Source organism: Cannabis sativa, chromosome 8, assembly GCF_029168945.1.
Source record: "Cannabis sativa cultivar Pink pepper isolate KNU-18-1 chromosome 8, ASM2916894v1, whole genome shotgun sequence".
Taxonomy (NCBI): domain Eukaryota; kingdom Viridiplantae; phylum Streptophyta; class Magnoliopsida; order Rosales; family Cannabaceae; genus Cannabis; species Cannabis sativa.
Genome location: NC_083608.1, coordinates 37,789,927 through 37,815,978, shown reverse-complemented (window position 1 = coordinate 37,815,978; position 26,052 = coordinate 37,789,927). Strand labels below are relative to the sequence as shown.

Sequence of the window (26,052 nt, the reverse complement as noted above, 5' to 3'; positions counted from 1 at the left end):
ATATTTTATTACTGTGTGTGAAGATATTAATTTTTTAACATGAGTAAAAAAAAAATAATAAAATAATTACTCGTATTAATAAAAAAAAATTATATCAAAATATCAAACTTTGAAATTTCATATAGTTCTATAATTTAATTATCACTAAACAAAATACAACCACTCGCTAAAGGTGATTTGTTTCCTAATTAAATAATAATTCTTGAACACTTTATTATCGTTCAAGATATAATGGAAAGGAAAAAAAAAAAACAGACAATATGGAAATTATTGTCTTACATTATTATTATTATTACTAATATCATATACCAACTTAAACGAGCGTTTGGAAAGACGTAAGTAGAAACAAGGAAAATATCTCACTTCAATGACATATACGTATAGATATAAAACAAAGCCGTGTCTTCTCTAACCAGTGTTTTGCATACCGGCGGCAATACCCTTCATGGTCAAAATAAGAGTATCTTCGAGCCCCGGCGGATACTCACTGGTGGGGTTGAGCTTCACAAGCTCAGCAGCTGGTTTGTTGGTCGACTCCATGCTTTCTTTGGACAAATGTGGCCTTATTTTCACATGATAAGTCGGGTCACGAATTCTCTTGAGTGTATAAACTTGGCACACATTCAGAGTTGTTGTGTACGAATCACGAAGACAAAGTCTCTGTCTCAAGTAGGGGTCTCCTTCAAGAAGTTCTTTGTGCCCAGCAACCTACCAAGAAAATACAAACAATGTTACAGTATCAGTTTTCACAATCATTAGATACAGCAAAGGTTGCTGTCTTGCTGATATAATGGTACTAAAGAGTTCGTAGCTTAAGTTATACCTTGAGGAGAAGCTGTTTGGTTTCATTATACATGGCCCTCAATTTTTCTCCAAATGACCAAAGATCGTCTGAGACAAGGAGCTTATCATACAGAGCAGCGATTCCGGGGTCTCCTTTGGCGAAAACCATCTCAACTAAATCAATGGTGACCCTGAAGAATGGCCACTGGTTATACATCTCCTGAAGCATGTGAAGGTTCTTCACATCCTTTGCAATTACGTGCCTAAATGCTGCCCCAAAGCCAAGCCACACTGGCAAGTGAAACCTCGTCTGTGTCCATGCGAAAATCCATGGAATTGCACGAAGTGATTCAATGCCTCCGCTAGGCTTTCGCTTTGATGGACGACTGCCGATGTTCATTCGACCATACTCCAACTCTGGAGTTGCCTGCAGAGAATTATCAGGTTTATAGCATCAAATTTGAAAGTATGAAACTTCTTTTAGCACAAAAACATCACTATGAAAGATAGAATGTCGAACTTACCAGGCGGAAGTACTCAACAAACCGAGGTTCCTTGAAGACTATAGAGCGGTACTCTTCTGTGGCTATAACTGCCATCTCATCCATGAGAGCCCGCCACTCTGGCTTCGGTGATATAGGAGGATGCATTCCATGCTCGAGTGTGGCTGCTGTGAAACGCTGGAGGGTTCTAAAGCACAAATGCTCCTCCCCGAAAGATTGTTCGATAACTTCACCTTGAACAGTCACACGAAGGGAACCATGGATAGTGTCAGGTGGTTGAGACAATATAGCAAGGTGAGTTGGTCCACCTCCTCTTCCAACAGTACCACCTCTCCCATGGAACATTGTAAGCTTAACCCCAAATTGTTTGGCCACCTTGATGAGCTCTTCTTGAGCCTTGTATAGCTGCCAAGCTGCAGAGAGACGTCCTGCATCCTTACCCGAATCTGAGTAGCCTATCATGACTTCTTGCTTTCCATTGATCCGATCTCTGTACCAATCAATTGAGAAGAGACGAGCAACAGCGGCTGGAGCAGCCTCAAGATCAGCAAGCTTTTCAAACAGTGGGACAACCCTCAGCGGCTCCTTGACATGGCATTCACGCTGCAAAAGCTCGACAGCAAGCACATCAGAGGGGGAAGTTGCCATAGAAATGATATAGGCACCAAAGCTGTCGGAGGGAAGCTCGGAAATGACATTGAATGTGTCCAAGACATCGGCAATTTCTTCAGTTTTAGGAAGGTCTGGGCCGAAAAGTGGGCGCTTTCCACTTAGTTCAGACAATAGCCATTCTTGTCTTTGTTCCTCAGGCCAGTCACGGTAAGATCCAATGTCAAGGTGCTTCGTGATCGCATCCATGACATCGGTGTGCCTATCAGATTCTTGCCTGATGTCAAGTCTGACAAGCGAAAGCCCGAATGTAGAAACCTGTCTCATGAAATCCAGAAGACTTCCATCGGCTATAGGACGATCACCACAAGAGCAGAGTGATCTGTAGCATAGTTCAAGAGGTTCCAAGAACTGTATTGCAGAAATAAAAAAACAAAATTAATATAATAGCTCCAAAAACAAAAGGAATCAATTAATACCCATTTTGTTAAACTAACCCAGCGGGGATTTGAGCCCCAGACCTCTTACTCAAAGCACAAACCTAGCCAACTGAGCTAAAAGGATTACAATGCATGATCAGTCTTTTATATGATATAATCTTCTCAACATAGTCTTTAATTAACTATTGTGATTCTCAGACTAGTACAAAGAATTCAATTACTTAATTTATCTTTCGGGAAGAAAATAACCATTCTGGTATAAAGTTTCGGTTTGATTATGTTCTACATACCAGGCCTATACTTTGTGGACCCACTCTAAATTAATGAGCTCAAGAGCACAGACATACCTGCTCAACATTTGTAAAGGTTGTGTCCTCAGGAATGTCAGAGACTCCATTGGTTAGTAAGTGACGAGCACGTTCACGAGTGTAATAAAGTTTGTCCCTTACACCACCTAGGATAACACGATAGGGCTCATTTGGAGGAATCTGTTTCCAGAACTCTGTAATGCAGAAAGAAGTGTTTAACATTTGACAAAGTTAAAACAGCAATAAGATCTATTTTCAATAAATACATACATACATACATATATATATATATATATTTATATAAAAACTATACTTTAGGTTTCACAGACAGGAAAATATAGAACTACAAACATTTATTAAAATTGATTACCTATATAATGTTTTGCATCCTTCTTTGAGGACCTGTGATGTTCAGCAGCACGAGCACGCAGCTCATCATTGCAGCGCCACATAGATAACTGTAGTTGGAAATAAGGAAAAGAAAAAGGAATCATCAATGAAAATGAAAGTGAAAAAGCATGACCCCTCAAAAAGTGGGGAAAAAAGAAGGTTATATTTTTATGATAGTGATACCTCAAACATAAGGTCCTCAATCTGGGAAAAGTACAAGTTAGCAGCCATCATTCTTGCCAGCAAGCAAACATCCCTTGTAACTTCTGGAGTTACCCTAGGATTTCCTGGAGTCCACATCAGGAAGATCATTAATTAGCAAAAATATCATAATCAGCCAAAAGACACTTTTTTATGATTTGATTATGTGATGACTTACTTATGCATACAAGCATATGAGTTTATATTACACATTATAAGATTGTAAAAAAGTTGGAAAAACAAACATACCATCACGATCACCACCCATCCACGAAGAAAATTGGATAAGAGGAGCATTATAAGGAACACGTTCATCAATTCCTATGTTTTTCAAAGCAGTGTCCACTCGGCGCAAGAATTTTGGTACACCTTTCCAAATGGTCTCATGAAAGTAGCTCATTCCAGCTCGCATCTCATCTTGTGGAGTTGGGGCAGTCCTTCGAATTTCATCAGTACGAAATGCAGCTTGAATCTAATAGATTAAGAAAATTCCATGTTACATGATCTTACTTACATTACAACTACAAATAGTCATCAAATTATTATGCCTTTTCATATTGGCAAAGGGAAAACAATTGAGCTTTTGAATTTGGTTGTATCTACATACCTCCCTTTGTAAAGCTTCATCGAGTTCCTGCTTATCATCAGGAGTTATATCTTTAGCATACAACTGAGTCAAACAGTTCCTTATCCTGAAAGATGAAGAATAGAGCACAGCATTAACACAAAAATCCATAATCATCAATGATGTAAATTTAAGATTAGACTCAAAATACTCTTTTCCTTTTCTTCATTCAGAAAGAGAACTAAAAACAAGCGAAAAAGTATACCTTCCATGCTTCTGAAGCAAAGATCTACGGACAGACTGAGTAGGATGAGCAGTTAAAACCAAGTCCACAGTCTGGTTCTTCAGGGCATCAAAAACTTCTTGTGGGGACTTCTTCATTTGCCCCACAAGTCTCTTGATAGTCTCTTCAATGTCCGACTCAGTAGTAGCCGAATTCTCATCAGCAAAGTCTCCCTTCTTAAGCTTTATCCTTCTTCGATAAGCAATCTGAACTTCCTCGGCCAAGTTGGCCAAGTTAAGCATGTGGGAGAATGATTTAGCAACCACAATAGAGTCCCCAGGGTCCAAACTAGTTAGCACATTCCCAAGTTCCTCTAGCTTCTTGGGGTCTTGATTCCCTTCATACTCAGCAGAAAGCTCATAACAGTCTTGAACCTGGTGAATGTACAACATTAAAATGTCAACAAACTTCTACTAACCATTTATTCAATCCTATGCAATAAATGCCCACTTCATATTTACCGCAACACATTCACAATGCACTACCTTTTTTCATAGAAATTTCATAAGAACACAATGATTCAGCTCTAATTTCTCTTATCTAATGATGCAACATAAAGAAGTGATAATAATAACAAATATTAAATTATTTTGTGCTATACAACATTATATCTCTTTTAAAAACTCTCCTCTCCCACGAGCTAAAAATTTGTAATTTAGAAAGAGAAAACAAACACAATTATAACAGAATACTTAATTAAGATAAAGGGCATATTTTACAAAACATCACCCAATTTTTCTTTTTTTCCTTTTCAAAAGAAAATAATAATATAACATAAAAGCAGAGGTTTTCCTTTCCACTTGATTATCAGAAGACTAACAGTTAAGAAAAATGAGAAGAAAAAAAATGATTACCGTTTCCCTGAGATCTTCGCCATGCAAATCCTGGAGAATATCAAGGAAGCGATCACACAAGAGAGCATCATACTCAATTAGCTTGTCATCTTCAGAAACCTTGCCAGGAGCCAACAGTCTCAGCTGGGCATCAATGGAAGTCATCTTCTCCAAGCTTCGATTACTCATTTTTCTCTCTACTCACAGCCAAATTCAAGGTTTTGATAAAAAAGAAAGAAAAAAGAGCACAAAACAAAAGATTCCTGTGAAACCCAGATGAGAAAAATAGTAAAAGAAACAAATGGCGTAGGTTGTGGGGAAGTGGGTTGCTTATGATCGGTCCACGAGAAAGTAAAGAGTCCAAAGGAGGCAATTACTGTATATCACGGAGTAATAATCACTAAGAAAGAGAACAGAACAGAACGACTGAACGAGACTATTCTGTCAAAGCTTTTAATTTGTATGACTCTCACTCTCTCTGTTTTCGCTCTTATTTATAAACATATAACATAATCCTAATCCTATAACAACATGCTTTCTTTCGATATTTTTTTAGCTGATTTTTTTCCACCACTCCCTCAGTCTCTCTCTATCTTTTACTTAAAATAAATAAATAAATAAATAAATAATGTCTAATAGAGGTGGGACCCTTTATGCCTTTCCAAGTTTACCCTTAATAATTTTTGTTTTTTTGGGTTCTCAAAGTAAATAGTTCAGAGAATATGCGTTTATTAACTAAGAATCTTTTAATGTAACCTAAGAAAATAAATATTCCCCTTAGGAAAAAAAAATTAGAAAACCTTATTCTCGATATTTTAAATTGATTTAAAGATATATAATAGTATATATATTACTTTAAATTTAAATATTATATTTAAACTTTTTATTTTTATTTATTATTGATAAATTTTATCTTTTTTTTTTTTCGTGTAAGGAATTGTAAAATGTTTATTGAAAACTTAAAACTTAAAATAAAGTTTACTTTTAGATAAGAGGATTCGATAACCTATCAAACTATGATAAATTGACTTCATTTTTTTTTTGGAACAATGAATTCAAATTTCTTAATTTGTTAAATATGATAAGATTTAAAGTTTATTTTTAAAAAATGATAAGATTTAAAGTTATTATAATGAAGTCATCTTCAATATGAGATATTTTTTTTAAAGAAAAAAAAAATATTATTATAAATCATATGACTTTCACTTAATTTATTTGTAATTATTTTAAGCTAGTTGTTTGTACAATGTATTATTTGAAAATGGAGTAATTTGTATTGATGTGTAAATAGCTGCAAACTTAAATTATTTAATTTTTGATTAAGATTTTTATAATGTATATAGACTTTTATTTTTTTTTCTTATCTTGATCAATATAAAATTTGCTAAGTTATTCCTCTACATTTTACTTTGTCATATTAATAAGATTTAATAATATTCGATCTCTCCATTCAAAAAAAAAATTCGATCTCTTGGTATATTTTTCCCACTATCTACTTAACGTGCCTTGATATAATTCATGAAGAACTTTTCACTGGAGAAAAGGAGAAGTTCTTCTTTATCTCATATGTAATTTTTAAGGTACTTAAAAAGGTAATTAGAAATTTGGAATATTAGAGTAACACTTTGATAGTCTTGCATTTCCTTGGAAGGATTAGTCGGTGGACTCTTAATTAGTAGGGTTTTTTTCATAAATGTACAACAAAAATAATATAATTACAAAAAATGTGCAAAAAAAATTATTTTAAAAACTTATATATTTTGAAAACTTGTTACATCAAACCATACATTTTAATCATTAAATAATAAACAATGTTTATTAAAACTCAAAATAAACAATTTCGTAAAATTAATTAAACAGTTTTATAAAAATAAACAAGTTAATTTTTTTTCATTAAAAGATAAATGTTTATAATCTATTTTAGTATGAATTATTATAATTTAATAAGATTTTTTTTAATAAAATACAATATCAAAATTATAAACATTAATGTATATAAATATAAATCAATACTTAAAATTACTAAAATAAACATGACACATAAAGTGATATAATAAACATATCTGAATATTATTATTTTGTTTATTAAATTAGTATGTTTAATAAATAGAAAAAAAATAAACATATATATACAAAGTATTTTATATTATTAGTATGTTTATTATAATTGTAAACATAAAACCAGATATTGACAATTTATACTATACTAAAATAAGTATATTTTTTTCTGTTGTTTCTATATATTGATTATTTTTTAATGAATTAGTGAACGAATTTTCTATTGAAGTATAATTCTTACATCAAAAAAATAAATAAACAAACATAACTTTATAAACTCCAAAAATTATTCAATTAGAAAAAATAAACATGACACAATAAACAAAGAAAAAGATAAAGATAAACAAGTTTTTTATATATATTATTTATTTTCTAAAAAATTACTAAAAAATAAACATAATACACGTAGAGTGATATAATAAACTTATATGAATATTATTATTTTGTTTATTAAATTAGTATGTTTAATTAATAGAAAATAAAATAAACACATATATAAAATATTTTATATTATTGGTATGTTTTTTATTATAATTGTAAACATAAAAATAAACATAGCCAATATTACCATATATATAATAATCAATAATTATTACCATATATATATTATAAAAGAAATTGAAAAAAAAAATTTAATTATATATAAAAATGTATGAGAAAATGATAATAAGTTTTTTTGCACATATTTTGTAATTAATTAAAATAATGTATACAAAATTGTAAAATGCCCTAATTAGTATTTCTCTTAAATAAGTAAAATTAGAAGGAAAAAAAATGAGTTTTTATATTTAATTTTTCTATCTAATTAAAAAAATCTCTCATTTTTACATTATGGACTGAGATTGTTTTATCAGTTTAAAAAAAAATTAACAAAAAAAATAAATAAATAAAAATTAAGTTTAAATTAAATATTTTTATGTGAATATATTTTTAATATAGTGTAAAAATAGATATTTTTTTTAAATAAGTAGTTAAACTAAGCATAAAAATTTAAATTTGTCTGTTATTATTCTTCATTAGATCAAAATTTGATGGTTTAATATATATTAATATTTATAGTTAAATTTATTTAATAACTATAGTAATACCCATTGAGAAGTATCCGATACATATACATATACATATACTACGGGTGCACTTTTAATGGATATTACCTATGAATAGGTAATATTAGAAAATTTTGAGTTTTTATGATTAATTTTTCTATTTAATTAGAAAATTTTCTTATTTTTACATTATATGGGCTGGAAGTAGTCCATCAGCTGAAAAAAAAAATAATAAAAAAAATTCGACAAAAAAGTGTTAAAAAAAAATTGAATTTGACAAAAATATATTTTCATATAAACATATTTTTGATATAGTGTAAAAAGGGGTATTTTTTGATATATTTTTTTTTTAATTAAGTAGCTAAATTAAGAATAAATATTCAAATTTCTCTTTTATTATTCGCTATCGGACCAAAATCTAATGATTTAATATTTTTAAAATTAATATTTATAATTAAATTTGTTTATTACCTATTAATGAATAATAACCCATTAAAAAGTATTCCATACATTTACATATCGAATCATACACACAATATACATGTATATCATTATTAAAAAACTACACAACTATATATACATATATAAGTACACACTCATACACATATAGACAATAACAATAAAAAAAATCATATTTTCCACATTTTTTCATAGCAATAGATCAATTTTTTTTTATCGAAAAATAAAATTATTAACCTTTTTTTTTTACAAATTCATACAGAAAATACTATGCATACATTTACATAATTAGATTTCATTTCAATATAACACATAATAATAATAAAAAATATAAAAATATGAAAATATAAAAATTACCTTATCGTTTTTCAAATTTTTAATTAATCTATGATTATGATCCCTGCATTAAAAAAACACACACAAATCAAATTTTTCAAAAACATAAAAAAAAAAATAATAATAAAAAAAAATCAAATTTTTAAAGAAAAAAAATACGCAAATACACAAATTTTTCTAAAAATCTAAGAAGAAAAACAAAATTTACCAACAAAAAAGTCAAATAAATATAGATGATCGGTCGGAGTAAATTTAGCAGACCCAATAAAAAAAGAGATATAGGCGGTTGGTGGGGGAGACGGTCGTGACAGGGGTCTGGTTGAGATGGGGTCCGGTTGGGATAGGTTCAATCGGGGGCAATTGGTGGGTGCTAGTTTTTTTTTTCAGAAAAAAGAAAAAGAATAGAGAGGATAAATGAAGAAGAAGGGGATTCGGGACTTAAAATTTAATAAGACTTTAAGGGGCGACAAAAATCTCCCTTAATAATCGCCCCTAATACTATGGGCAGAAAAAATCTGCCTTTTTTCGTAACTAGCAGATTTCAATATTTTTAAGAGCGATAAATGTTGCTCCTAAAAATTTACAAAGCTAAAAAAAAGTAATCATTTTCTTTAGTGGAGACATGAAGTCCTCTTTATAGGCGACAATATATCACTTCTAAAATGGTCGCCCCTAAAAACTAAAATTATTATAGTGGGGGTTACCAAGGTAGTATTGAATTCAGAAAAGAAGTGGTGTCTTAGTATGGTATGTGAGAAATAGTTTGAATCATGGAGAATGTAAACCAAATGCAGGGGACATATTAGAATGGTGTGGAAAATTTCTTCAAGTGTTTCAAGATAGTCAAGTTAAGAGAAAATGTGGCAATATGTCTCATGAGGAAGGTAAGTGGTAGCAGCCAAAAGAATCATGTGAGTAAGCAACATTTTGCTGGGGTATTATGGTACAGAATCATGGTGGTATGATGGTCTTTGCGAATGCTAAGGTTAGAGTTAGTGCACCATCACCTCTTGTTGGTAAACTTGAAACGATTCAGGATGGATTACTGGTGGGCATTCAGCGGCAACTAAGTAGATTTAAGGTTGAAACCAGTTGCTTAAAGGCACTCAAGTTAATTCACAATGTGGATGAAAGGTGCCAAGATACATATGGGTTGGTCATGAGGTGTGATAGTTTTCACAATGTCATGGTGTCATTGGTTTGATGTTTGTACGTAGAAGAGTGAATCAGGTGGCACATTTTTTAGCTAATTATGCTTTGGCTAAAAATACTAACGCTACGTGGATTGGAGTTGATCCTCTTTATGTTCGTTATGTAGTGATACATGATTTGCCATTTCTTTATAATGATTTTTGATTGAATGAAGGAATTCTTTTAAAAAAAAGAATTATTTTATTAAAAATTTAGTTATATTTATCATATATATTTATCATATATATTTTATTATATATGATATATTACTTATAAAAATATAAAATTTTTTAGAGCTTTTTTATTTAAACTCTTATAAAATTAGAAATAATATAACCTTAAAATGAAAACAACATAACTTCGAAATAGAAACAGCATAATCTCAAAAGAAAAATAATTTGTATAAAAATAAAAAATATATATATAAAAAAAAATATTGTATACATGTCGATTCTCCATTTTGGGGCTAGCTTTTTTTTTAAAAAAAATGATATTATTGTTTTTTATTTTTTAATTTATTTTTTATTATTTATTAAATATTATTATAAATTTTTATTTTAATTAAAATTCTAACTTTTTTAAAAAATAAATAAAATAGTTCCATCTATAAGTCAAACATAAAATTACCTTCAACATAATTCAATCAAAGTCATACAATCTAATCTAATATTTTCCCGTTGACTAGTTTAGAGATCAACTTCACAAATAAGTCATTCAAATAATTAAATGACAACCTTCAATCTAAAAAGAACTTTCCATGTCTCTTTTTTTGACTTTTTATCATTTCTTCTTTAATTGTTACGTAGGTTTTTGTAGGTTTTTTCTAAAAAGAAGCATGTATTAACGGTTCCCTACATGCATGTTTGGTATTAGAATGATGAGACATCATGAATACAATACAACATAATTAAAATAATCATGATCATGAATGTTTTATAGAATAATATCAAGTATTATTAAAGAAATCCATACAGGTTTGAGTGGGAAGCTTCTACATTTTTTTCCCATATATATATATATATATATATATATATTATAGATATCGATATATCATATAATTATCATATATATATATTTGTTTTTTCTTTTGAATGGAATATTAATTATGATATATTTATTGGTAACTTATAAACATATATAAATGCTACCACATTTTTTATTATTGTTGTTATGCCATTACTATGTATAGTTTGGGTTTTTGTCCCACAATGAAACATACCGTTGATACAAATTATTTATTTAATTATGTTTTTTTTTTTAATCTTTATTAACAATTTTAGTTTATTGTACTGCCACTCCTGCTAGGTGTTAAAGTTCTAATTCCCTTTCACCATTGATGTCGAGCTCAACAGAAACAGAGAAAGGAAGAAGAAGAGAAACAGAGTAAAAAGCAAAGAGAGAAAAAAGAGAGAGAAAGAGAAAGACAAGAAGAATGAATTTTATTCAGTAATAAGCACAATGACAAGTTTATATATAAGCTCAATTGAGCAAAGAAGCTAACAACCAATCCAACTAACTCCTAACAACCATACAACACAACAAACATTTATAACAGAAAAACAGTTAGTTAATTAGTTCACTGTCTTGACACTCCCCCTCAAACTTGGAATTGGTACTACCAACAATGCCAAGTTTGGTGCTGAATTGAGTGAACCTTGAACTTGAAATGGCCTTTGTAAGGCCATCAGCGATTTGAGCTGCAACAGGAACATGATGAACTTGAACCAACTTTTGTTGGAGTTTCTCTCAAACAAAATATAGATTAAATTCAATATGTTTAATGCGAGCGTGTAAAACAAGATTGGCAGTGAGTAGAATTGTACTCATATTGTCACACCAAATGGTAGGTGATTGAGGTAATTGAACATGGAGTTTAGAATACAATGAATGCAACCAAGTTATCTCTAATACCACTTGAGCTAGACTTTTATATTCAGCTTTAGTGCTTGATTGAGAAACAGTATGTTGTTTCTTGCATTGCCAAGAAACCAGGTTAGAACCAAGAAAAATGATGAAGCCTGATGTTCATCTTCGATCGTCTGGATCACTTACCCAATTAGCATCACAAAAGGCAGTAACATCATAATCTTTGGGACACTTGAAATTCAGGCCATGTGAAATTGTACCAATAAGATATCTCAATATTCTTTTAATTGCATTCCAATGAGTATGTAAACGATTGGCCATGAATTGACAGACCTTATTGACACTGAAAGAAATTTCAGTTCTGGTTATTCTTAAGTACTGAAGTGCACCAACTATTGATCTATACAGCTGAGAATTGTCCACAGGATCCCCATCAAAAGCAGACAACTTAGACCACTTGTCATGGGAGTAGGAGCAGGTTTTGCATCTTGCATTTGAGCCCTGCACAACAAATCTCTAACATACTTAGCTTGAGACAGATGCAAACCTTCTTTGGTAGGATGAACTTCAATGCCAAGAAAATAGTGAAGATTGCCAAGATATTTGACAGCAAATTTTAAATCCAAGGCTTTGATCAAAGTTGCAATCTTTTCAGGGTCACTACCAGTGATGATTATATATCATGAACATACACAAGTATAAGAATCATGGAGCTACACGTATGTTGAATGAATAGGCTGTGGTCAGACTTAGAAGATATAAAGCCAAAATTCTCTATTAAGCAGTTCTGCAGTTTTTCAAACCAGGCCCTTGGTGCCTGTTTGAGACCATACAGAGCTTTGTTCAGTTCATACTAAATGAGGGCCATCTGATAGCTCAAAACTAGGAGGTTGAGTCATGTAAACTTTCTCTTTCAAATCCCCATTGAGAAATTCATTATTCGCATCGAGTTGTTGGATGCACCACCCTTGTGCAAGAGCCAAAGGACAAAACCACTCTTATTGTAACAGGTTTGACAACAGGACTGAAAGTTTTAGTGAAGTCAAAACTTGGTTGTTGATGAAAACCTTTGGCTACAAGTTTTGCCTTGAATTTTTTTATAGTTCCATCTTCATTAAGTTTAATTTTGACACCCATTTGCAGCCAATAGGTGTCCTTCCCTGAGGTAGAGTAACATAGGTCCAGGTTACATTTTTCTTGAGTGCTCTCATTTCACCAGACATGGAATTATTCCATTCATGTTGATGTAAAGCCATCTTAACACTAGTGGGTTCTTGAAGATCCAAATAAGCCTTAGGTTTGTGAACACCAGATTTTGCTCTTGTTTTCATAGGGTGTTTGTTTGTTATGACATCATGTGGTTGATGGCTCTCAGATGTTATATGAGGCTCATGATTAATAGGTGAAATAGGATCTGTGGTGGGAGTAGGCTGAAGTAAATCAGTATGGAAATGGGCATCGACAGGTGTTTAAGGAGTAGTAGATGAGACTGATTGTGGAGTAGACATGGATACACACTCAGAACTGGAGGACACATTGTGATTGGGACGGGAACCATGACCAAGAGAGTAATTATGAGAAATTGGAAATAGAAAATCGGCAATGTACATTTGGGATGCTTTGGGAATAACAGTAGATGGTAAAGTTGTTGATGAAGAGTTAAGATCAGGAGTAGAACTGCGACTTTTTCAAGCATAGGGGAACTTGGTTTCATCAAAGATCACATCTCTTGAGATGTATAGTCTCCCTGATGGATCAAGATGCTTATAGTCTTTGTGATTCAAACTATAACCAAGGAATGTGTAGGGAAAAGATCTAAACTCCAATTTATATGTTTGTTATAAGGTCTTATGTTAGGGTAGCAAAGACACCCAAAAATTTTCAGGTTAGAGTACTTAGGTTTAATATTAAATAGCATGTCAATATGGGAAGCCTGATTTAAAACAGGAGTTGACAACATGTTGTGAAGGTACACAACACATATAAAGGCTTCATCCTAAAACCTTAATGGCATGGAAGCATGGGCAAGCAAGCTAAGGCCATGTTGAACTATCTATCTGTGTTTCGTTTTCACTAACCCATTCTGTTCATGAGTAGTTGGGCAAGGGTGTCTATGAACTACCCCAGCTTGTTTCAAAGGTTCAGAGAAAGACCTATACTCACCCCCCAATCAGTTATAGCACTTTGATTTTTTTTCCCTATTTGAAGCTCAGTTTCAACCTTAAAGTTTTAAAAGGTTTTAAGAGCTTCAGACTTATTTTTCAAAAGATTGATCCAGGTGAACCTAGTGTGCTCATCTACAAAAGACATGTAATATTTGTAGCCATTATGAGAATTAGTACGGGAGGGTCCCCATAGATCAGAGACAACTAATTGTTGAGTTTCTAAATAAATAGTATAAGATTTTTTTGGAAATGGCATTTTATGAATTTTGCCAAGACAACAAGCTTAGCAGACAAAACTTTTATTGCTTTTAACATGAATATTACATGAGTTCATTACATTTTGCACAATTCTATATGAGGGGTGGCCTAACCTGTTATATCACAAATCAAAAGTAGTAATAGTAGATTGACTACACTTGTTACAATGATTGACACTAGGTTCAATTGTGCGTGTACCATAAATGATAAGACAAGCAAGGTTTTAAACATTAAGACTGGGTGCTTAATAGGAATTGAGTGCTTGGTCTGGTGAGACAGCTTGGTCTGGGTGTTTTCTGTCTTGGGCCTTGCACCTTCACCTCCATTGTAGGGATTTTAACCGTTGTTACAGCACCGGTCTCACACACCAGTGTGTAACCCACCATGCCAATTCTTGGAACCCGCCCAGAAGTCTTGGAAGGGAGCTTAGTTGGCTCAACTGACTTTTTAGTAATAAAGCGATCTCTAAACAATGAGAACATGTTAAGACAAGGACCAAAAAGAGTAAACTGAGAACCACTAACATCGAGAATGGTATCTGAAGCATCTTGTGAACAGCTGCTACGAATGTGACCTAAATAGCCACAAAAATAACAGAACTTTCCAATTTTCTCATATTTATATTGCACCAAAGATTTAATACCATTATTTTGCTCAACAAAGCAACCCGAGTTTGAAGGAGAAGAAACATTAAACTCAAATTGAACTCTCAGATATTTTGACCAAGTCGTTGGCTTCTCCTCATCTAGCTTAACCAAAATGACATTTCCAGCATTATTACCTAGACAGAGCTCATGAGGCAACTGGTGAAGTTGCACCCACAAACGAATCAAATTGAATGACAGTAGACAAGCATCACTTGAAGCCCATGATTAAAGTAAGAAAGTAAAGCCTCTAACACTCCATGGGCCATTGTCCAAAGCCCACTCTCTATCCTCCTCACGCTCGAAGCCATTTTGAACAAATTCCTTCTGCTTGCATTAAAGACAAGTTCAGTCACCATTACGGGAAATTTTCAAGCATTTAATGGACATTCTTTTATGATATATTTATTTATAGTTTTAGGTGACAACACTTCGCCATAAAGACAGAGCTTAGTTAAGGCTAGGACTGAAGATTCACTAGGAATCAAAGAAAAAGTAGCCTCTTTAAAGGAAACACACCTACTTTTAGTTACCAAAGGGGGGGGGGGGGCATTGACCAACTCCATAAAACCCCACCAAGACAGAAAACACCACAAACTGCAGCCCACCCCACGACAAAACGAAACTTACAAAGAGACAAGGAAGACACACTCACAAACAAAGCAGACCACAAGAAAACACAAAACCGGATAGAGGCCACAGAAAACAGGAAGGGGACAAAGAAGCAAAGAAAAAGGAAGGAAGACACAAATGGAGGAAGAGAAGACCAAACTAAAGGAAGTCACCAACACAAAGACACCAAACAGACCGGATCCAAATGGACATGACAAGACAACACACTAGAACAAAGGAAACAGGGCCAAAAGAAAGGAATGGAATGGGACAAACTAAAGACCAAAGGGTAAGAACAAGGACTGAGAGGAGACAGTAGAAGACCGTTCTCTAGACCTTAAAGAATCAATAGTTTGATATTGTTACTTATTGCAGTTACAAAAAAAAAATCACTATTATTTAAAATAAATAAAAAAAAAGCATATGATATTTCTAAAGAAATGAAAAGTATTATAAAACAAAAATATTATTGTTAAACTAAAATTATAATATTATTATATATTTTTTATATATATAAATATCACTAAAATTAAATATTTTTTTAATAAAAAATAATATAATTTATTGAATCATAAAAAAAAAAAAACTAAATATACAACTAAAAATATATACATAATCAAAATAAAAGAAAAAAAAATGTAATTAAATATGTGTTCCTTGTTATCCATGGTGGACTGTGGTCTATATGGACAAAGCAAAATCTTGTTATCCATGGTGGAAGAGCGAAACCTGCCATTAATCTTGCTGGTTTTGCAGCAACATATTATGAAAATTTCAAGCTGGCAAGGATCAAATCTCACCCTCAAACTGTTGGGATTTTATGCCCTAAATAAAACCCATTTCAATACAATCTAATTTATTATCAATAGAAGATTAGAAATCATTTATGTTTACATGTAGTTTTCATGTTTATGGTTTAATGTGTACAAAATCTGTTAAGTCCAGAACATATAGTTATTCACAATTACAGTGATGTCAACACAGTGGAATGTAATTGTGGTTATATGCTTCAAAAGATAATGTCCCTGACTCATCAGTGCACTGAATTTACACTGATGTGATAATCAGCGATAAAGTATACTTACACCTTGGATAAGTGTTATGTTCTTTCCAGAACATTAGCAAAGTATGCTAGTTTCGGATGTATGGAGTATACATTGGACTGTGACCGATATTGATCTTGGTAAAGATATTATAATCTTACTGTTGTATCTTTCTAAGTCAATATCACTGGTTGATCTTAGATCAAAAGATTTTAATCCTGACATGCTTAGGTTCAATCTCAAGAGTGTTATTTATGTTCTTTGATTTGTTAGTTAAGCCTACTTTTTGGTCAGGGTGATACGTACATTTTGGGAACATGATAGTACAATTGAGTGGGAGCGCTAAACATAGATATGGAATCTAAAGCTTCTATCTGGACATAGAAGTGAAACGATGATTTCCTTCGAGCTTGGCTTGATAGAGATAAATGAAAGAGCTCTTGTTTCAGTGATTAGATTAGCTCACTGAAATGTCATTTATAGGAAGCTAAGTGTTTTAAGGATAAAATACATTGAGGGGTGAAACGGTAAATTTATCCCTACTCAGTGCAAATCATCTATAGAGGATCTTTGATTATTGGGATTAGAACAATGGTTAAATGTTTATAGCGTATCTATATCGTGGAACATATAGTGCGTTCTATATGACTGAGAGTGCAATTCCAAGCTCTATGGTGGATGCAATAAGGAATTAATAAGTTAGGGAATTTACTTGGTAAATTCTAGATCTGCTTATTGGAAGCTCGGTTGTATAGGCCCATGGTCCCCATACTAGTTGAGACAATACTACTTGTAAGACTCAGTTAATTGATTAATCAATTATAATTCTAAAATTAGACTATTTCTATTTTATGAATTTTCACTAAGCTAGGGCTTAATTGAGAAAAGAGATTCTAGGTTTTATTTGTTAATTAAGAGACTTTATTAAGTCTAATTAATAAATATATTAAATGGCAATTTCATTTGATAATTAATTTTAATTATTAAATAAATAGTTTTGGCATTTAAGTGGTTGAATTAAAAAAAAATGGCATTTTTGAGAAAATAAGATAAATAGTTAGAAAAATGGCAAAATTACAAAGTGGGGGCCCACATCCTATGGCCGGCCACTATTGCTCTATTTTACCATTTATTTTATTTTTTTTAATGCCAAATAATTCAAACCTAAACCTAGGTGGTTGCTTATAAATATATAGTGATGGCCTCAAATCAAAAGATGATGAACATTCAAGCCTTCAATCAAAGTTTTGAGCCATCTATTCTACCTTATTTGAACCACTCTCTCTCTTCATCTCTTCATAATTTCGAACCCTATAGTGATAGAGTAAGTGCCCACACACATCAAGTGGTACTCAATCATAGTGTGTAAGACTGTGAAGAATCCAAATTCAAGAGAAGGAGATTCGGGCTCAGATCTTAGTGATACTGTGCTATGCTACAAATAAGATACAAGGGTTAGAGATCTGAGCGGGAGGAGCCATTATAATTCCGTTGCACCCACTGTAAGATTTCTCAAACTTTATATGTGTTTATTTTCATTGTTTTAGAAATTCATATTTAGGATGTTAAATAACATACATGGTAGTAAATCTAGATCATGGTAAAACATATTCCAACACAAACATCACCTGCTCTAAACCTTTCACCACTGATCACTACTCTTGTTCCATGGCAGCCTCCAAACTTGGGTTCTTACAAACTAAATATTGATGTTACCTTAAATGCTAACAAGAATATCATTGGTGTGGGAGCCATTGTACGAGATGCTGCTAGTTGTGTAGTTGCTACTTTTTCAAAATCTATTATTGGGAACTTTGCATCTCATGAAATGGAGGCTAAGGCATTATTTCATAGTTTGAATTGGCTGCTCCAGATGCAATTGTCAATTGATCACATTGAGACGGATGCTTTAATGGTTTCGAAAGCTCTTCATACGCCGACTACTATTCTCACTGCTTTTGATGATTTAATTTTAGATATATCTAGTCTTTTATCCTTTTTTCCTAGAGTTGTTGTCACTCATGTCAAACGTAGTGCCAATATGGCTGCTCACGGTTTGGCCAAGTATGCTCTAGAGTTGGATGAAGATTGTGTTTGGCTAGAGACTTGTCCTCTATGGGTGAGCATTTAACCTGTTGGGCCGACCAAATCGGTCGACCCAACCCGAATCTGGGGCGAAACAACCTTGTTTTTCTTGGGCTGAAATTAAATGGGTCAAAAGTTTCTTAACCCGTATTGATTGGGTTTGTAACGAGCTGCATACATTGTAACCCAACCAACCCAACCCGGGCCGGCCCAATAAGGTTTATAGAAAAAAAAAATTAGTTCAAACCCTAAATAAACACTTTTGTCTCCCCTCCCTAATATTCATATGCCATACATACATAAAAAAAAAAAAAAAAAAAAAAAAACCTAGCACACGCTCGCCCCCCTCTTCTTTCTTACAAAAAAAAAAAAAAAACTAGTTGTGAATGTGATTCCATTCTCAAACGACTCCAATCCTCCACCCCTCCGCCATCTCTAGTGGCCTTATTCGCCCACACAAACGACCACATCGTTTCTTGCCTTGTCGGAGATAACAACAAGTAAGTTCTCTTTTGTCTTCTCTTTTCTAATCATTTTCTTTTCTTTCTATTTTTTTTTCCTTGTTGAAGGATTTGGAGCTCATTTTTTTTTGTTTCGTAAGAATCTTCGCAATTGGCCAGACATTGGAGTTCATTGTTCTCAGGTGCCCGAGTTCGTTGTTCTCAACCTGTGGTATGACACAACCTCTTCCCTTCCCTCATCTCAGTTGCACCGATTACATTCTGTAGATGAAAAGTTCAATTTGATTGTCATTTTACTTTCTTTCCTTTTTATTTTTATGTTGTCGTTTGACAAATTCAGTTGCTATTTATTATTATTTACAACTTTACAAGACAAGATGAGTAGATATAGGAACTTTTCTAGCACGTGTGAATGGTATATACATATATTGCCTCCTCACGTCACATGCCCAGTGCCACACTTCTAATCTCAGGTTAATACAAACTCAGGTTTTAATCTTTTTTTTTCTTGACTTTATTTTTAATTTTTGATAAATAATATTATGATTTAAATTTGGTTAGGTATGTGATGCTTGTTTTTTTTTCTTTTTTTTTTTTTTTGGTGATTAAGAGTGTAACACCCTAACTATCTTAGGCGTATTACGTGATTTTTAAACGTACTGTGCAGCTCGTTGCTAATCAACGAGGTTTATGGAAAAACGTGATTAATTAAAATTTTGCTTTTTCATTAAACTTATAAACCATTTTACAAAAGTCTCGGGATCCCGATTTATAAAATATTTACAAAAGTTTTAACTGATTAACTTTTACATCAAAATGAAAGTCGTCTAACGACAGTTACAAAAATCTCAGCCGTGCTGTCCCGAGGATCGTACGCTCCAGGCCTAACCGCCCCGACATGTACAATCTCATAAGCTCGCTCACGGTCCATCAGCTACAGCCTTGCCTTTACCTACACATGAACATAAACTGTGAGTCGACAGACTCAGTAAGAAAAGCATAATAATATCATACATAAAACTGACTGCCGTGTCCAACACGATACTGAGTCCCGCTACTGCCATGTCCAACATGGTACTGAGCACTACTGCCATGTCCAACATGGTACTGAGTTTTTGAACGTTCATAGGGACGGTACTATTGACACGTAACAACCTGATCGGTCGAACCGGTCATACTCTGGCTGCTGGTCATACTCCAGCCTGTACCGATGTGTTACTATATCCTCCTGATCGGTCGAACCGGTCATACTCCGCCGCTGGTCATACTCCGGCTGTACCGACGGGATACGTCAATAGCACGGAACCGCCAACCAAGTGTCGACTGATCGGTCAAACCGGTCATACTCCGCCGCCTTGGTCATACTCCACTGTACCGACGTGACGGGGTTGGATGGTTCGAAGCCTATATACATAACTAATGTAATCTAGCAGGCTTCCTACATGCACGCTAAACATGTAATCTACATATGCATACCGTTATACTAATCTTACACGGATTCGATTTCGGGTGTGCGGTCAACCCGACCGGAACCGAAGCCGAACGGACGGATTGCGGCTCCTAAACCATAAAAATCACAACGCTATAAGTGACACGCTAAATCACTTCCGGGGACTAAAACTTGAAACTAAAAGTTTCCCTATCGATAAAAAGCATGGCAATACCCCTAAAAACCTAAAAACGAGGAAAACTAGGGTTCGGAAAAATTCCCCAACCGTGAGAGGTTGCCCAACCGAATTCGGTTCGGGAATTACTGAACCCCCATCCGAATTCGGATGCACAACCGAATTAGGTTCCTCGCAAAGAACCATAAAATTTCATAACTCGACCAATTTAACCCCAATTGGTCCCAAACTTTCCGGACACCTCTAAATGTCCCAAATAACATATCCAAGGCATCAAACCTACCCAGAAACCACAGATACAAAATTTGCCATTGGAGCTCAAGCTTTGAGTTCCAAACTCAAGCTTGAGCAAACCACCTAAACAAGCATGCAAACCAACTTAATTCTACATAACTAAGCATAATATCACCACTGCAAACTAACAAGAACATCCAGCAACATCACAGAACAAAATGAACCATTTCTTCCAAAAATTCACAACTTTTTCACATGAAAACTAAAAGCTTGAACAACCTAGCTACTCATGCTTCAAACAACTCAATTAACATCAAATAATCATGCTTTGAACCTCAGAAAATAACAATCAAACACAGCAACAAGAACAGCCACAAAAGCATGCATTTTCTCCATTTTTTCATCATTTTTTTCATAATTTCAAAGAAGGAAAAACAAGAGGAGCTAACCTAGCTTGAAGAATGCTTTGAATGGATGAGAGATGCTTGGAAATCAAGGAGAAAAATCAGCTTCATGCACCCAAAAGCCTCAGCCGAAATTAGAGAGAGAATGGAGAGTTTTCTTTGAAAATTTCCAATTTTTTTCTAAGTGTTGTAAAATGAAAGAAATAAAAGGAATAAAGCCATTTAACCCAAAATCATTTCAGCCAACAATTAACAATTAAAATAAACATTTATTCCAATTAATAATCACTAAAAGACAAAATATCATTGGGGCAAAAAGACCATTTTGCCCCTCCATACTAAACCACATAATAACCACTAAAGGGGTATTTTTGGGAAATTCTAAATTCCCGGCCATTCCCGACATTCCCAATGTCTAAAACCCGTCCCCAAAATACTAACATACTAAGTTGTGATTTCTACTGAGCCAAACGCCGAGTTCCAAAATACCGGACACCGGAAATGCGAAATATAAAGACTACTGATGACATAATCATGCATATCTGAATCCCATAAATAACAGCGATAAATTATTTAAATAGCTATAAATAATTTCATGATTAACATAAACAACTGCTAATTTCCAAATTAACTAAGCGGGCTTTACAAAGAGGTAGTGTATATGAATTTTTTTATTTTAATTTTACTACTGGCTACTGATTTTTTTTTTTTTTTATATTTATGATTTGGTTCTTTTTGCTATGATTTTGAGCATATAGCAATTAGCATACAAATTTTGGTAGTTGCAAATAAATGTATTATAATGTTTTCTTTTCTACTATTTTTTTATTTGTGATTTCTAAGATTTGGTTATTTTTTATACTATTGTTTTTTACTATGATTTTTAGTGTATAGCAAACAAAATTTTTGTTAGTTACTATCATTATTATAATCTGATTTTTTTTCTTTCCTATATGAATATTGAATATGTTTTTTTTTAATTATTATGTTTTTATTTATTTATTTATAATAATTTGACTATCTAGCAACTGTGTTTTTATAATTGCAAAACAAAAAATATAAGGTCAAGAAATCATCACCAAAAGCAAAGACAATTGACGATGAGATTATTGAGTGAGGCTGATATCGAAACTGATTTTATTTTATTTGAGTTTGTTTTGGATAATCTTAATAGTTTTCAGACTTTAGATGATAGATGACTGTAATATTTGATTTTGAATGATTTTTAATTTTAGATGGATATATTTATGTTAGAACTTTTATTTTTTCTTTTAATTTATATATGATTTTGATAATATTGAAATCTGTTTTTTTCTTTTCTTTTTTTTTTTTTTTTTTTTTTTTTTTAATTATGGGATAAGGGTTATAACCCAACCCAATCCAAACCAACTCGCAAAAAAAAAAAAAAAAAAAAAGTGGATTGGATTATAAAAAATTTAAAATGTAAGTTGGCTGAAAATTTCTAGCTCGATATCATTGGGTTGGGTTATTAAAATACTCTCAATCCAGCCAATTCACCATCTAGGGAAATTTACAAAAATACTGGAATTTTGGTTAACTTTTACAAAAATACTGCCACACGGAAATTTTTTCAAAAATACTGTATTTTTATAAAACACCAGTAAAACACAAAGCAGAACAACTCAAAACAACAGTAGAACACCAGTGAAAACTTAACACAGTATACTGCAGTATGAAACTTATAAAAAAACACAGTAAAAAGTAAAAAATACCGCCTAGCAGTATTTTTATAAAAAAATAACAAAAGTTAATATACCATGTAAATTTCCCTTCATCTATTGTCCTCTATCTATATACTTTATTGTTGTAACTGATTTTAATTCTAATTTATGATGACAAAGTATTTCTCTAAAAAAAATGATATACGTAATATGTAGGCAATATTCACTAGTGTAGAACAAAGTTTATACTTGCAACAACAAAAAAACGTGAGGACAGGAAAAGAGTAATTTTCATTTTTGGATAAAGAAAAAAAGATGTAGCCCAGCCTCACAAAAGAAATAGGATAAACCAAGAACTTTTGTATCATATTTTGAAAAGAAAATAAAGAAAAAAAGAAACTTTCTGTGAAAGTACAACTTTTGGCCTTCGGAAATTTCAAAGGACGGTTTTTATATTTTCATTTTTTTATTTATTTTTGGTATTAATTATAAATATAGCTTTCTGGTTTTCTTAGGGACAAATTGATGAAAAAAACTAGATGGAGCTATAATGACAATTAAAAGGGGATCTCATATCTGAGTTCTCCTACACGACATCGTTCAATTATTCCATAGAGATAGATAAGTTTTGGCCTCTACTTATTTTTCGGTTTGATAGATGTACATGTCCATAGTCGACACAACGGAAAATTGTTTTATGATAATGACATTCACATAGATAATTAGCCTGAAACTTTTATATCATTTCAGTTTCATAACACACTAAATTATTGACTAAATTAGTATGCATTAAATTTTATATTATTACTAGTGATAGATTTTGAATCTAGATTTTTTTTTTTTTTTTTACATTTAATTCTTATTTTATTTTATTTTAAAAAACAATATTACATTTTATTTTTCAAATTAAAATTTATCACAAAAATAATAACTGATTTATAACACTAACATATTTGAAAGTATAAAATAACAATAAGAAAAATACTAATATTAAATAAAATAAAAATAACACAACATAAAACTAAAAAAATAACATTAAGTTATAAAAATATTGACTATATGAACTTTAAGTATTTTAATAATCTTGATATTGTTAGTGATTTTTTTTTTTTTTTTTTGCAAAGCTCTTGTTTTCCCATTTTGAAAATGGTCATATTTATTAGGATCAATTATAGAATTTTTTTTAAAAAATATAAAATCTAAATCCTTCACTTTTTTTTAATTTAAAATGTCTATAAATAATTGCACGCAATGCGGGACCTCTTTATTAGTTTGAAATAAAAGAAAAAGAAATGTGGGATTTCTTTTTTCTTGAGAAAATAAAGTTGGGCTTCTAGCAAACACCTCTTTAGTAGTGTAATATGAGTTCATTTGGTACGTCGTATTATGCTGTATTGTATTATTAGTATCGAGCCTAGAGCTAGACCCATGCCTAGGACCCACCCAGCCTATAAGGGCCTAAATGAAGAAAAAATTCTTATAAAAAATACACATATCTCTTTTAATAATTTTTTAAAATTACAATCTATTCTTATAATATGGGCCCAAAAAAATTAGTTTTTCTATGACCCAATACAACTATAGGGTCGATCTTGTATTATATAGTATTATATTAAATGATATTTTATGTGAAATTATATATGTGGTATTGACTTTTATGGACAATATAAATAGGTAAATACTATTTTAGATCTTGTATTTTGTAAAAGTTACTTTTTTAGGCCTTTATTTTGTTAAATGATAAATTGGACCATATATTTTCTAAAATAAGACTAAATAGTACTCTGAATTGATTATTTTGTCAAAATAAAACTTAATAATAACTTGATGTAAAAGTGTTATGACAAAACAAGTTACATTTTTTACATTTGTTATTGTTATGAATTATTTTCAAGTTAGTAATATTTAAAAAAAATTGTTGAAAATTTAACTCATGACTTCTTTATACTATTTTAGAAAATATATGATATATTTTATCATTTAACAAAATACATGGTTCAATTATTAAATTTTGCAAAACACAAATATAAAATAATATTAACCCACATATAAATATATATCAGAATATATATTAAATTTAACATAATAATAATTATAAATATTTTGAGAAGCATAACTTAGATAGCAATGGCCTCTCCTTATTTATACCTATGCATGGAGTTTTTCTTTTTATTTCGTGCAATGACAAAGCTCGATCGATCGAATTAATACAGTAAGAAAATAAATATTTATACAACCAAACAATCGTTGGACAGTATCTGATCTGCGCTAAAAGGCATAAATGAACAACATTAATATAGCATCATCCATCCCTAAAAATAAATAATAAATAAGTAATATTGAAAAACTTATATAAATGGATTAATAAATTAATAATACGGAAAAAAAAATGGAGTAGTCGTACTTATCTGATACGTTGGATCGATGACCACTTATTTTATAAGTGGGCGGTGAGAGCGTAAATAACACCATTGCATTGACTTGACCATATATGTGACTCCCAATAAACCTTCGCATATGCCCAAAATGGTAAAAAATTATCACATCCCATTGGACCAACAACACAACATCACACTTTTTCTTTTACAGAGGTTTTAATTATTTATTATTTTATTTTATTAACGTTTTCTGATCATTACATGACATTTATGGTCGATTAGAAATTACACAAGGTATAGAGGAAAAAGGCCACGGATTGAGAATCTTCTTGATTGGTGTGAGAAATTTTTGGTCGACTTTCAAACGGATAATGGAAGAAGAAAACAATCTAATGAGCCATGCAGCACAAGACAACATGAATGTAAAATTAATGTAGACGCTGGGATTGTTAAAGGCAAGGGACAATTTGGTATAGGGGTTGCTGTGAGGGTTGCACATGGATATTATGCTGCGGCAACAGTCGAATAACAAGAGTTGCGACCACTTACAGCTGAATTATATGGATTAGAGATTGGGATTCAGAGAGGGC

The 26,052-nt window shown here is 32.0% G+C and overlaps 2 protein-coding genes across 2 annotated transcripts; one reads left to right on the top strand and one right to left on the bottom strand.

The window, feature by feature from the left end:
* Window positions 1–89: 89 nt before the first annotated feature.
* Window positions 90–5,501, bottom strand: LOC115701041 (phosphoenolpyruvate carboxylase, housekeeping isozyme). Its single transcript, XM_030628724.2, has 10 exons — window positions 4,937–5,501; window positions 4,065–4,456; window positions 3,842–3,926; window positions 3,484–3,706; window positions 3,217–3,320; window positions 3,014–3,101; window positions 2,683–2,837; window positions 1,308–2,306; window positions 824–1,210; window positions 90–708 (listed from the first exon to the last, which is right to left on the bottom strand). The coding sequence occupies exons 1-10, from the start codon at window positions 5,102–5,104 to the stop codon at window positions 409–411; spliced, it is 2,901 nt and encodes a 966-aa protein (XP_030484584.1). The 5' UTR covers window positions 5,105–5,501; the 3' UTR covers window positions 90–408.
* A 12,689-nt stretch (window positions 5,502–18,190) lies between these two features.
* LOC133030594 (uncharacterized) lies at window positions 18,191–18,724 on the top strand. Its single transcript, XM_061103387.1, has one exon. The coding sequence runs from the start codon at window positions 18,191–18,193 to the stop codon at window positions 18,722–18,724; it is 534 nt and encodes a 177-aa protein (XP_060959370.1).
* The last annotated feature ends 7,328 nt before the right edge of the window (window positions 18,725–26,052 follow it).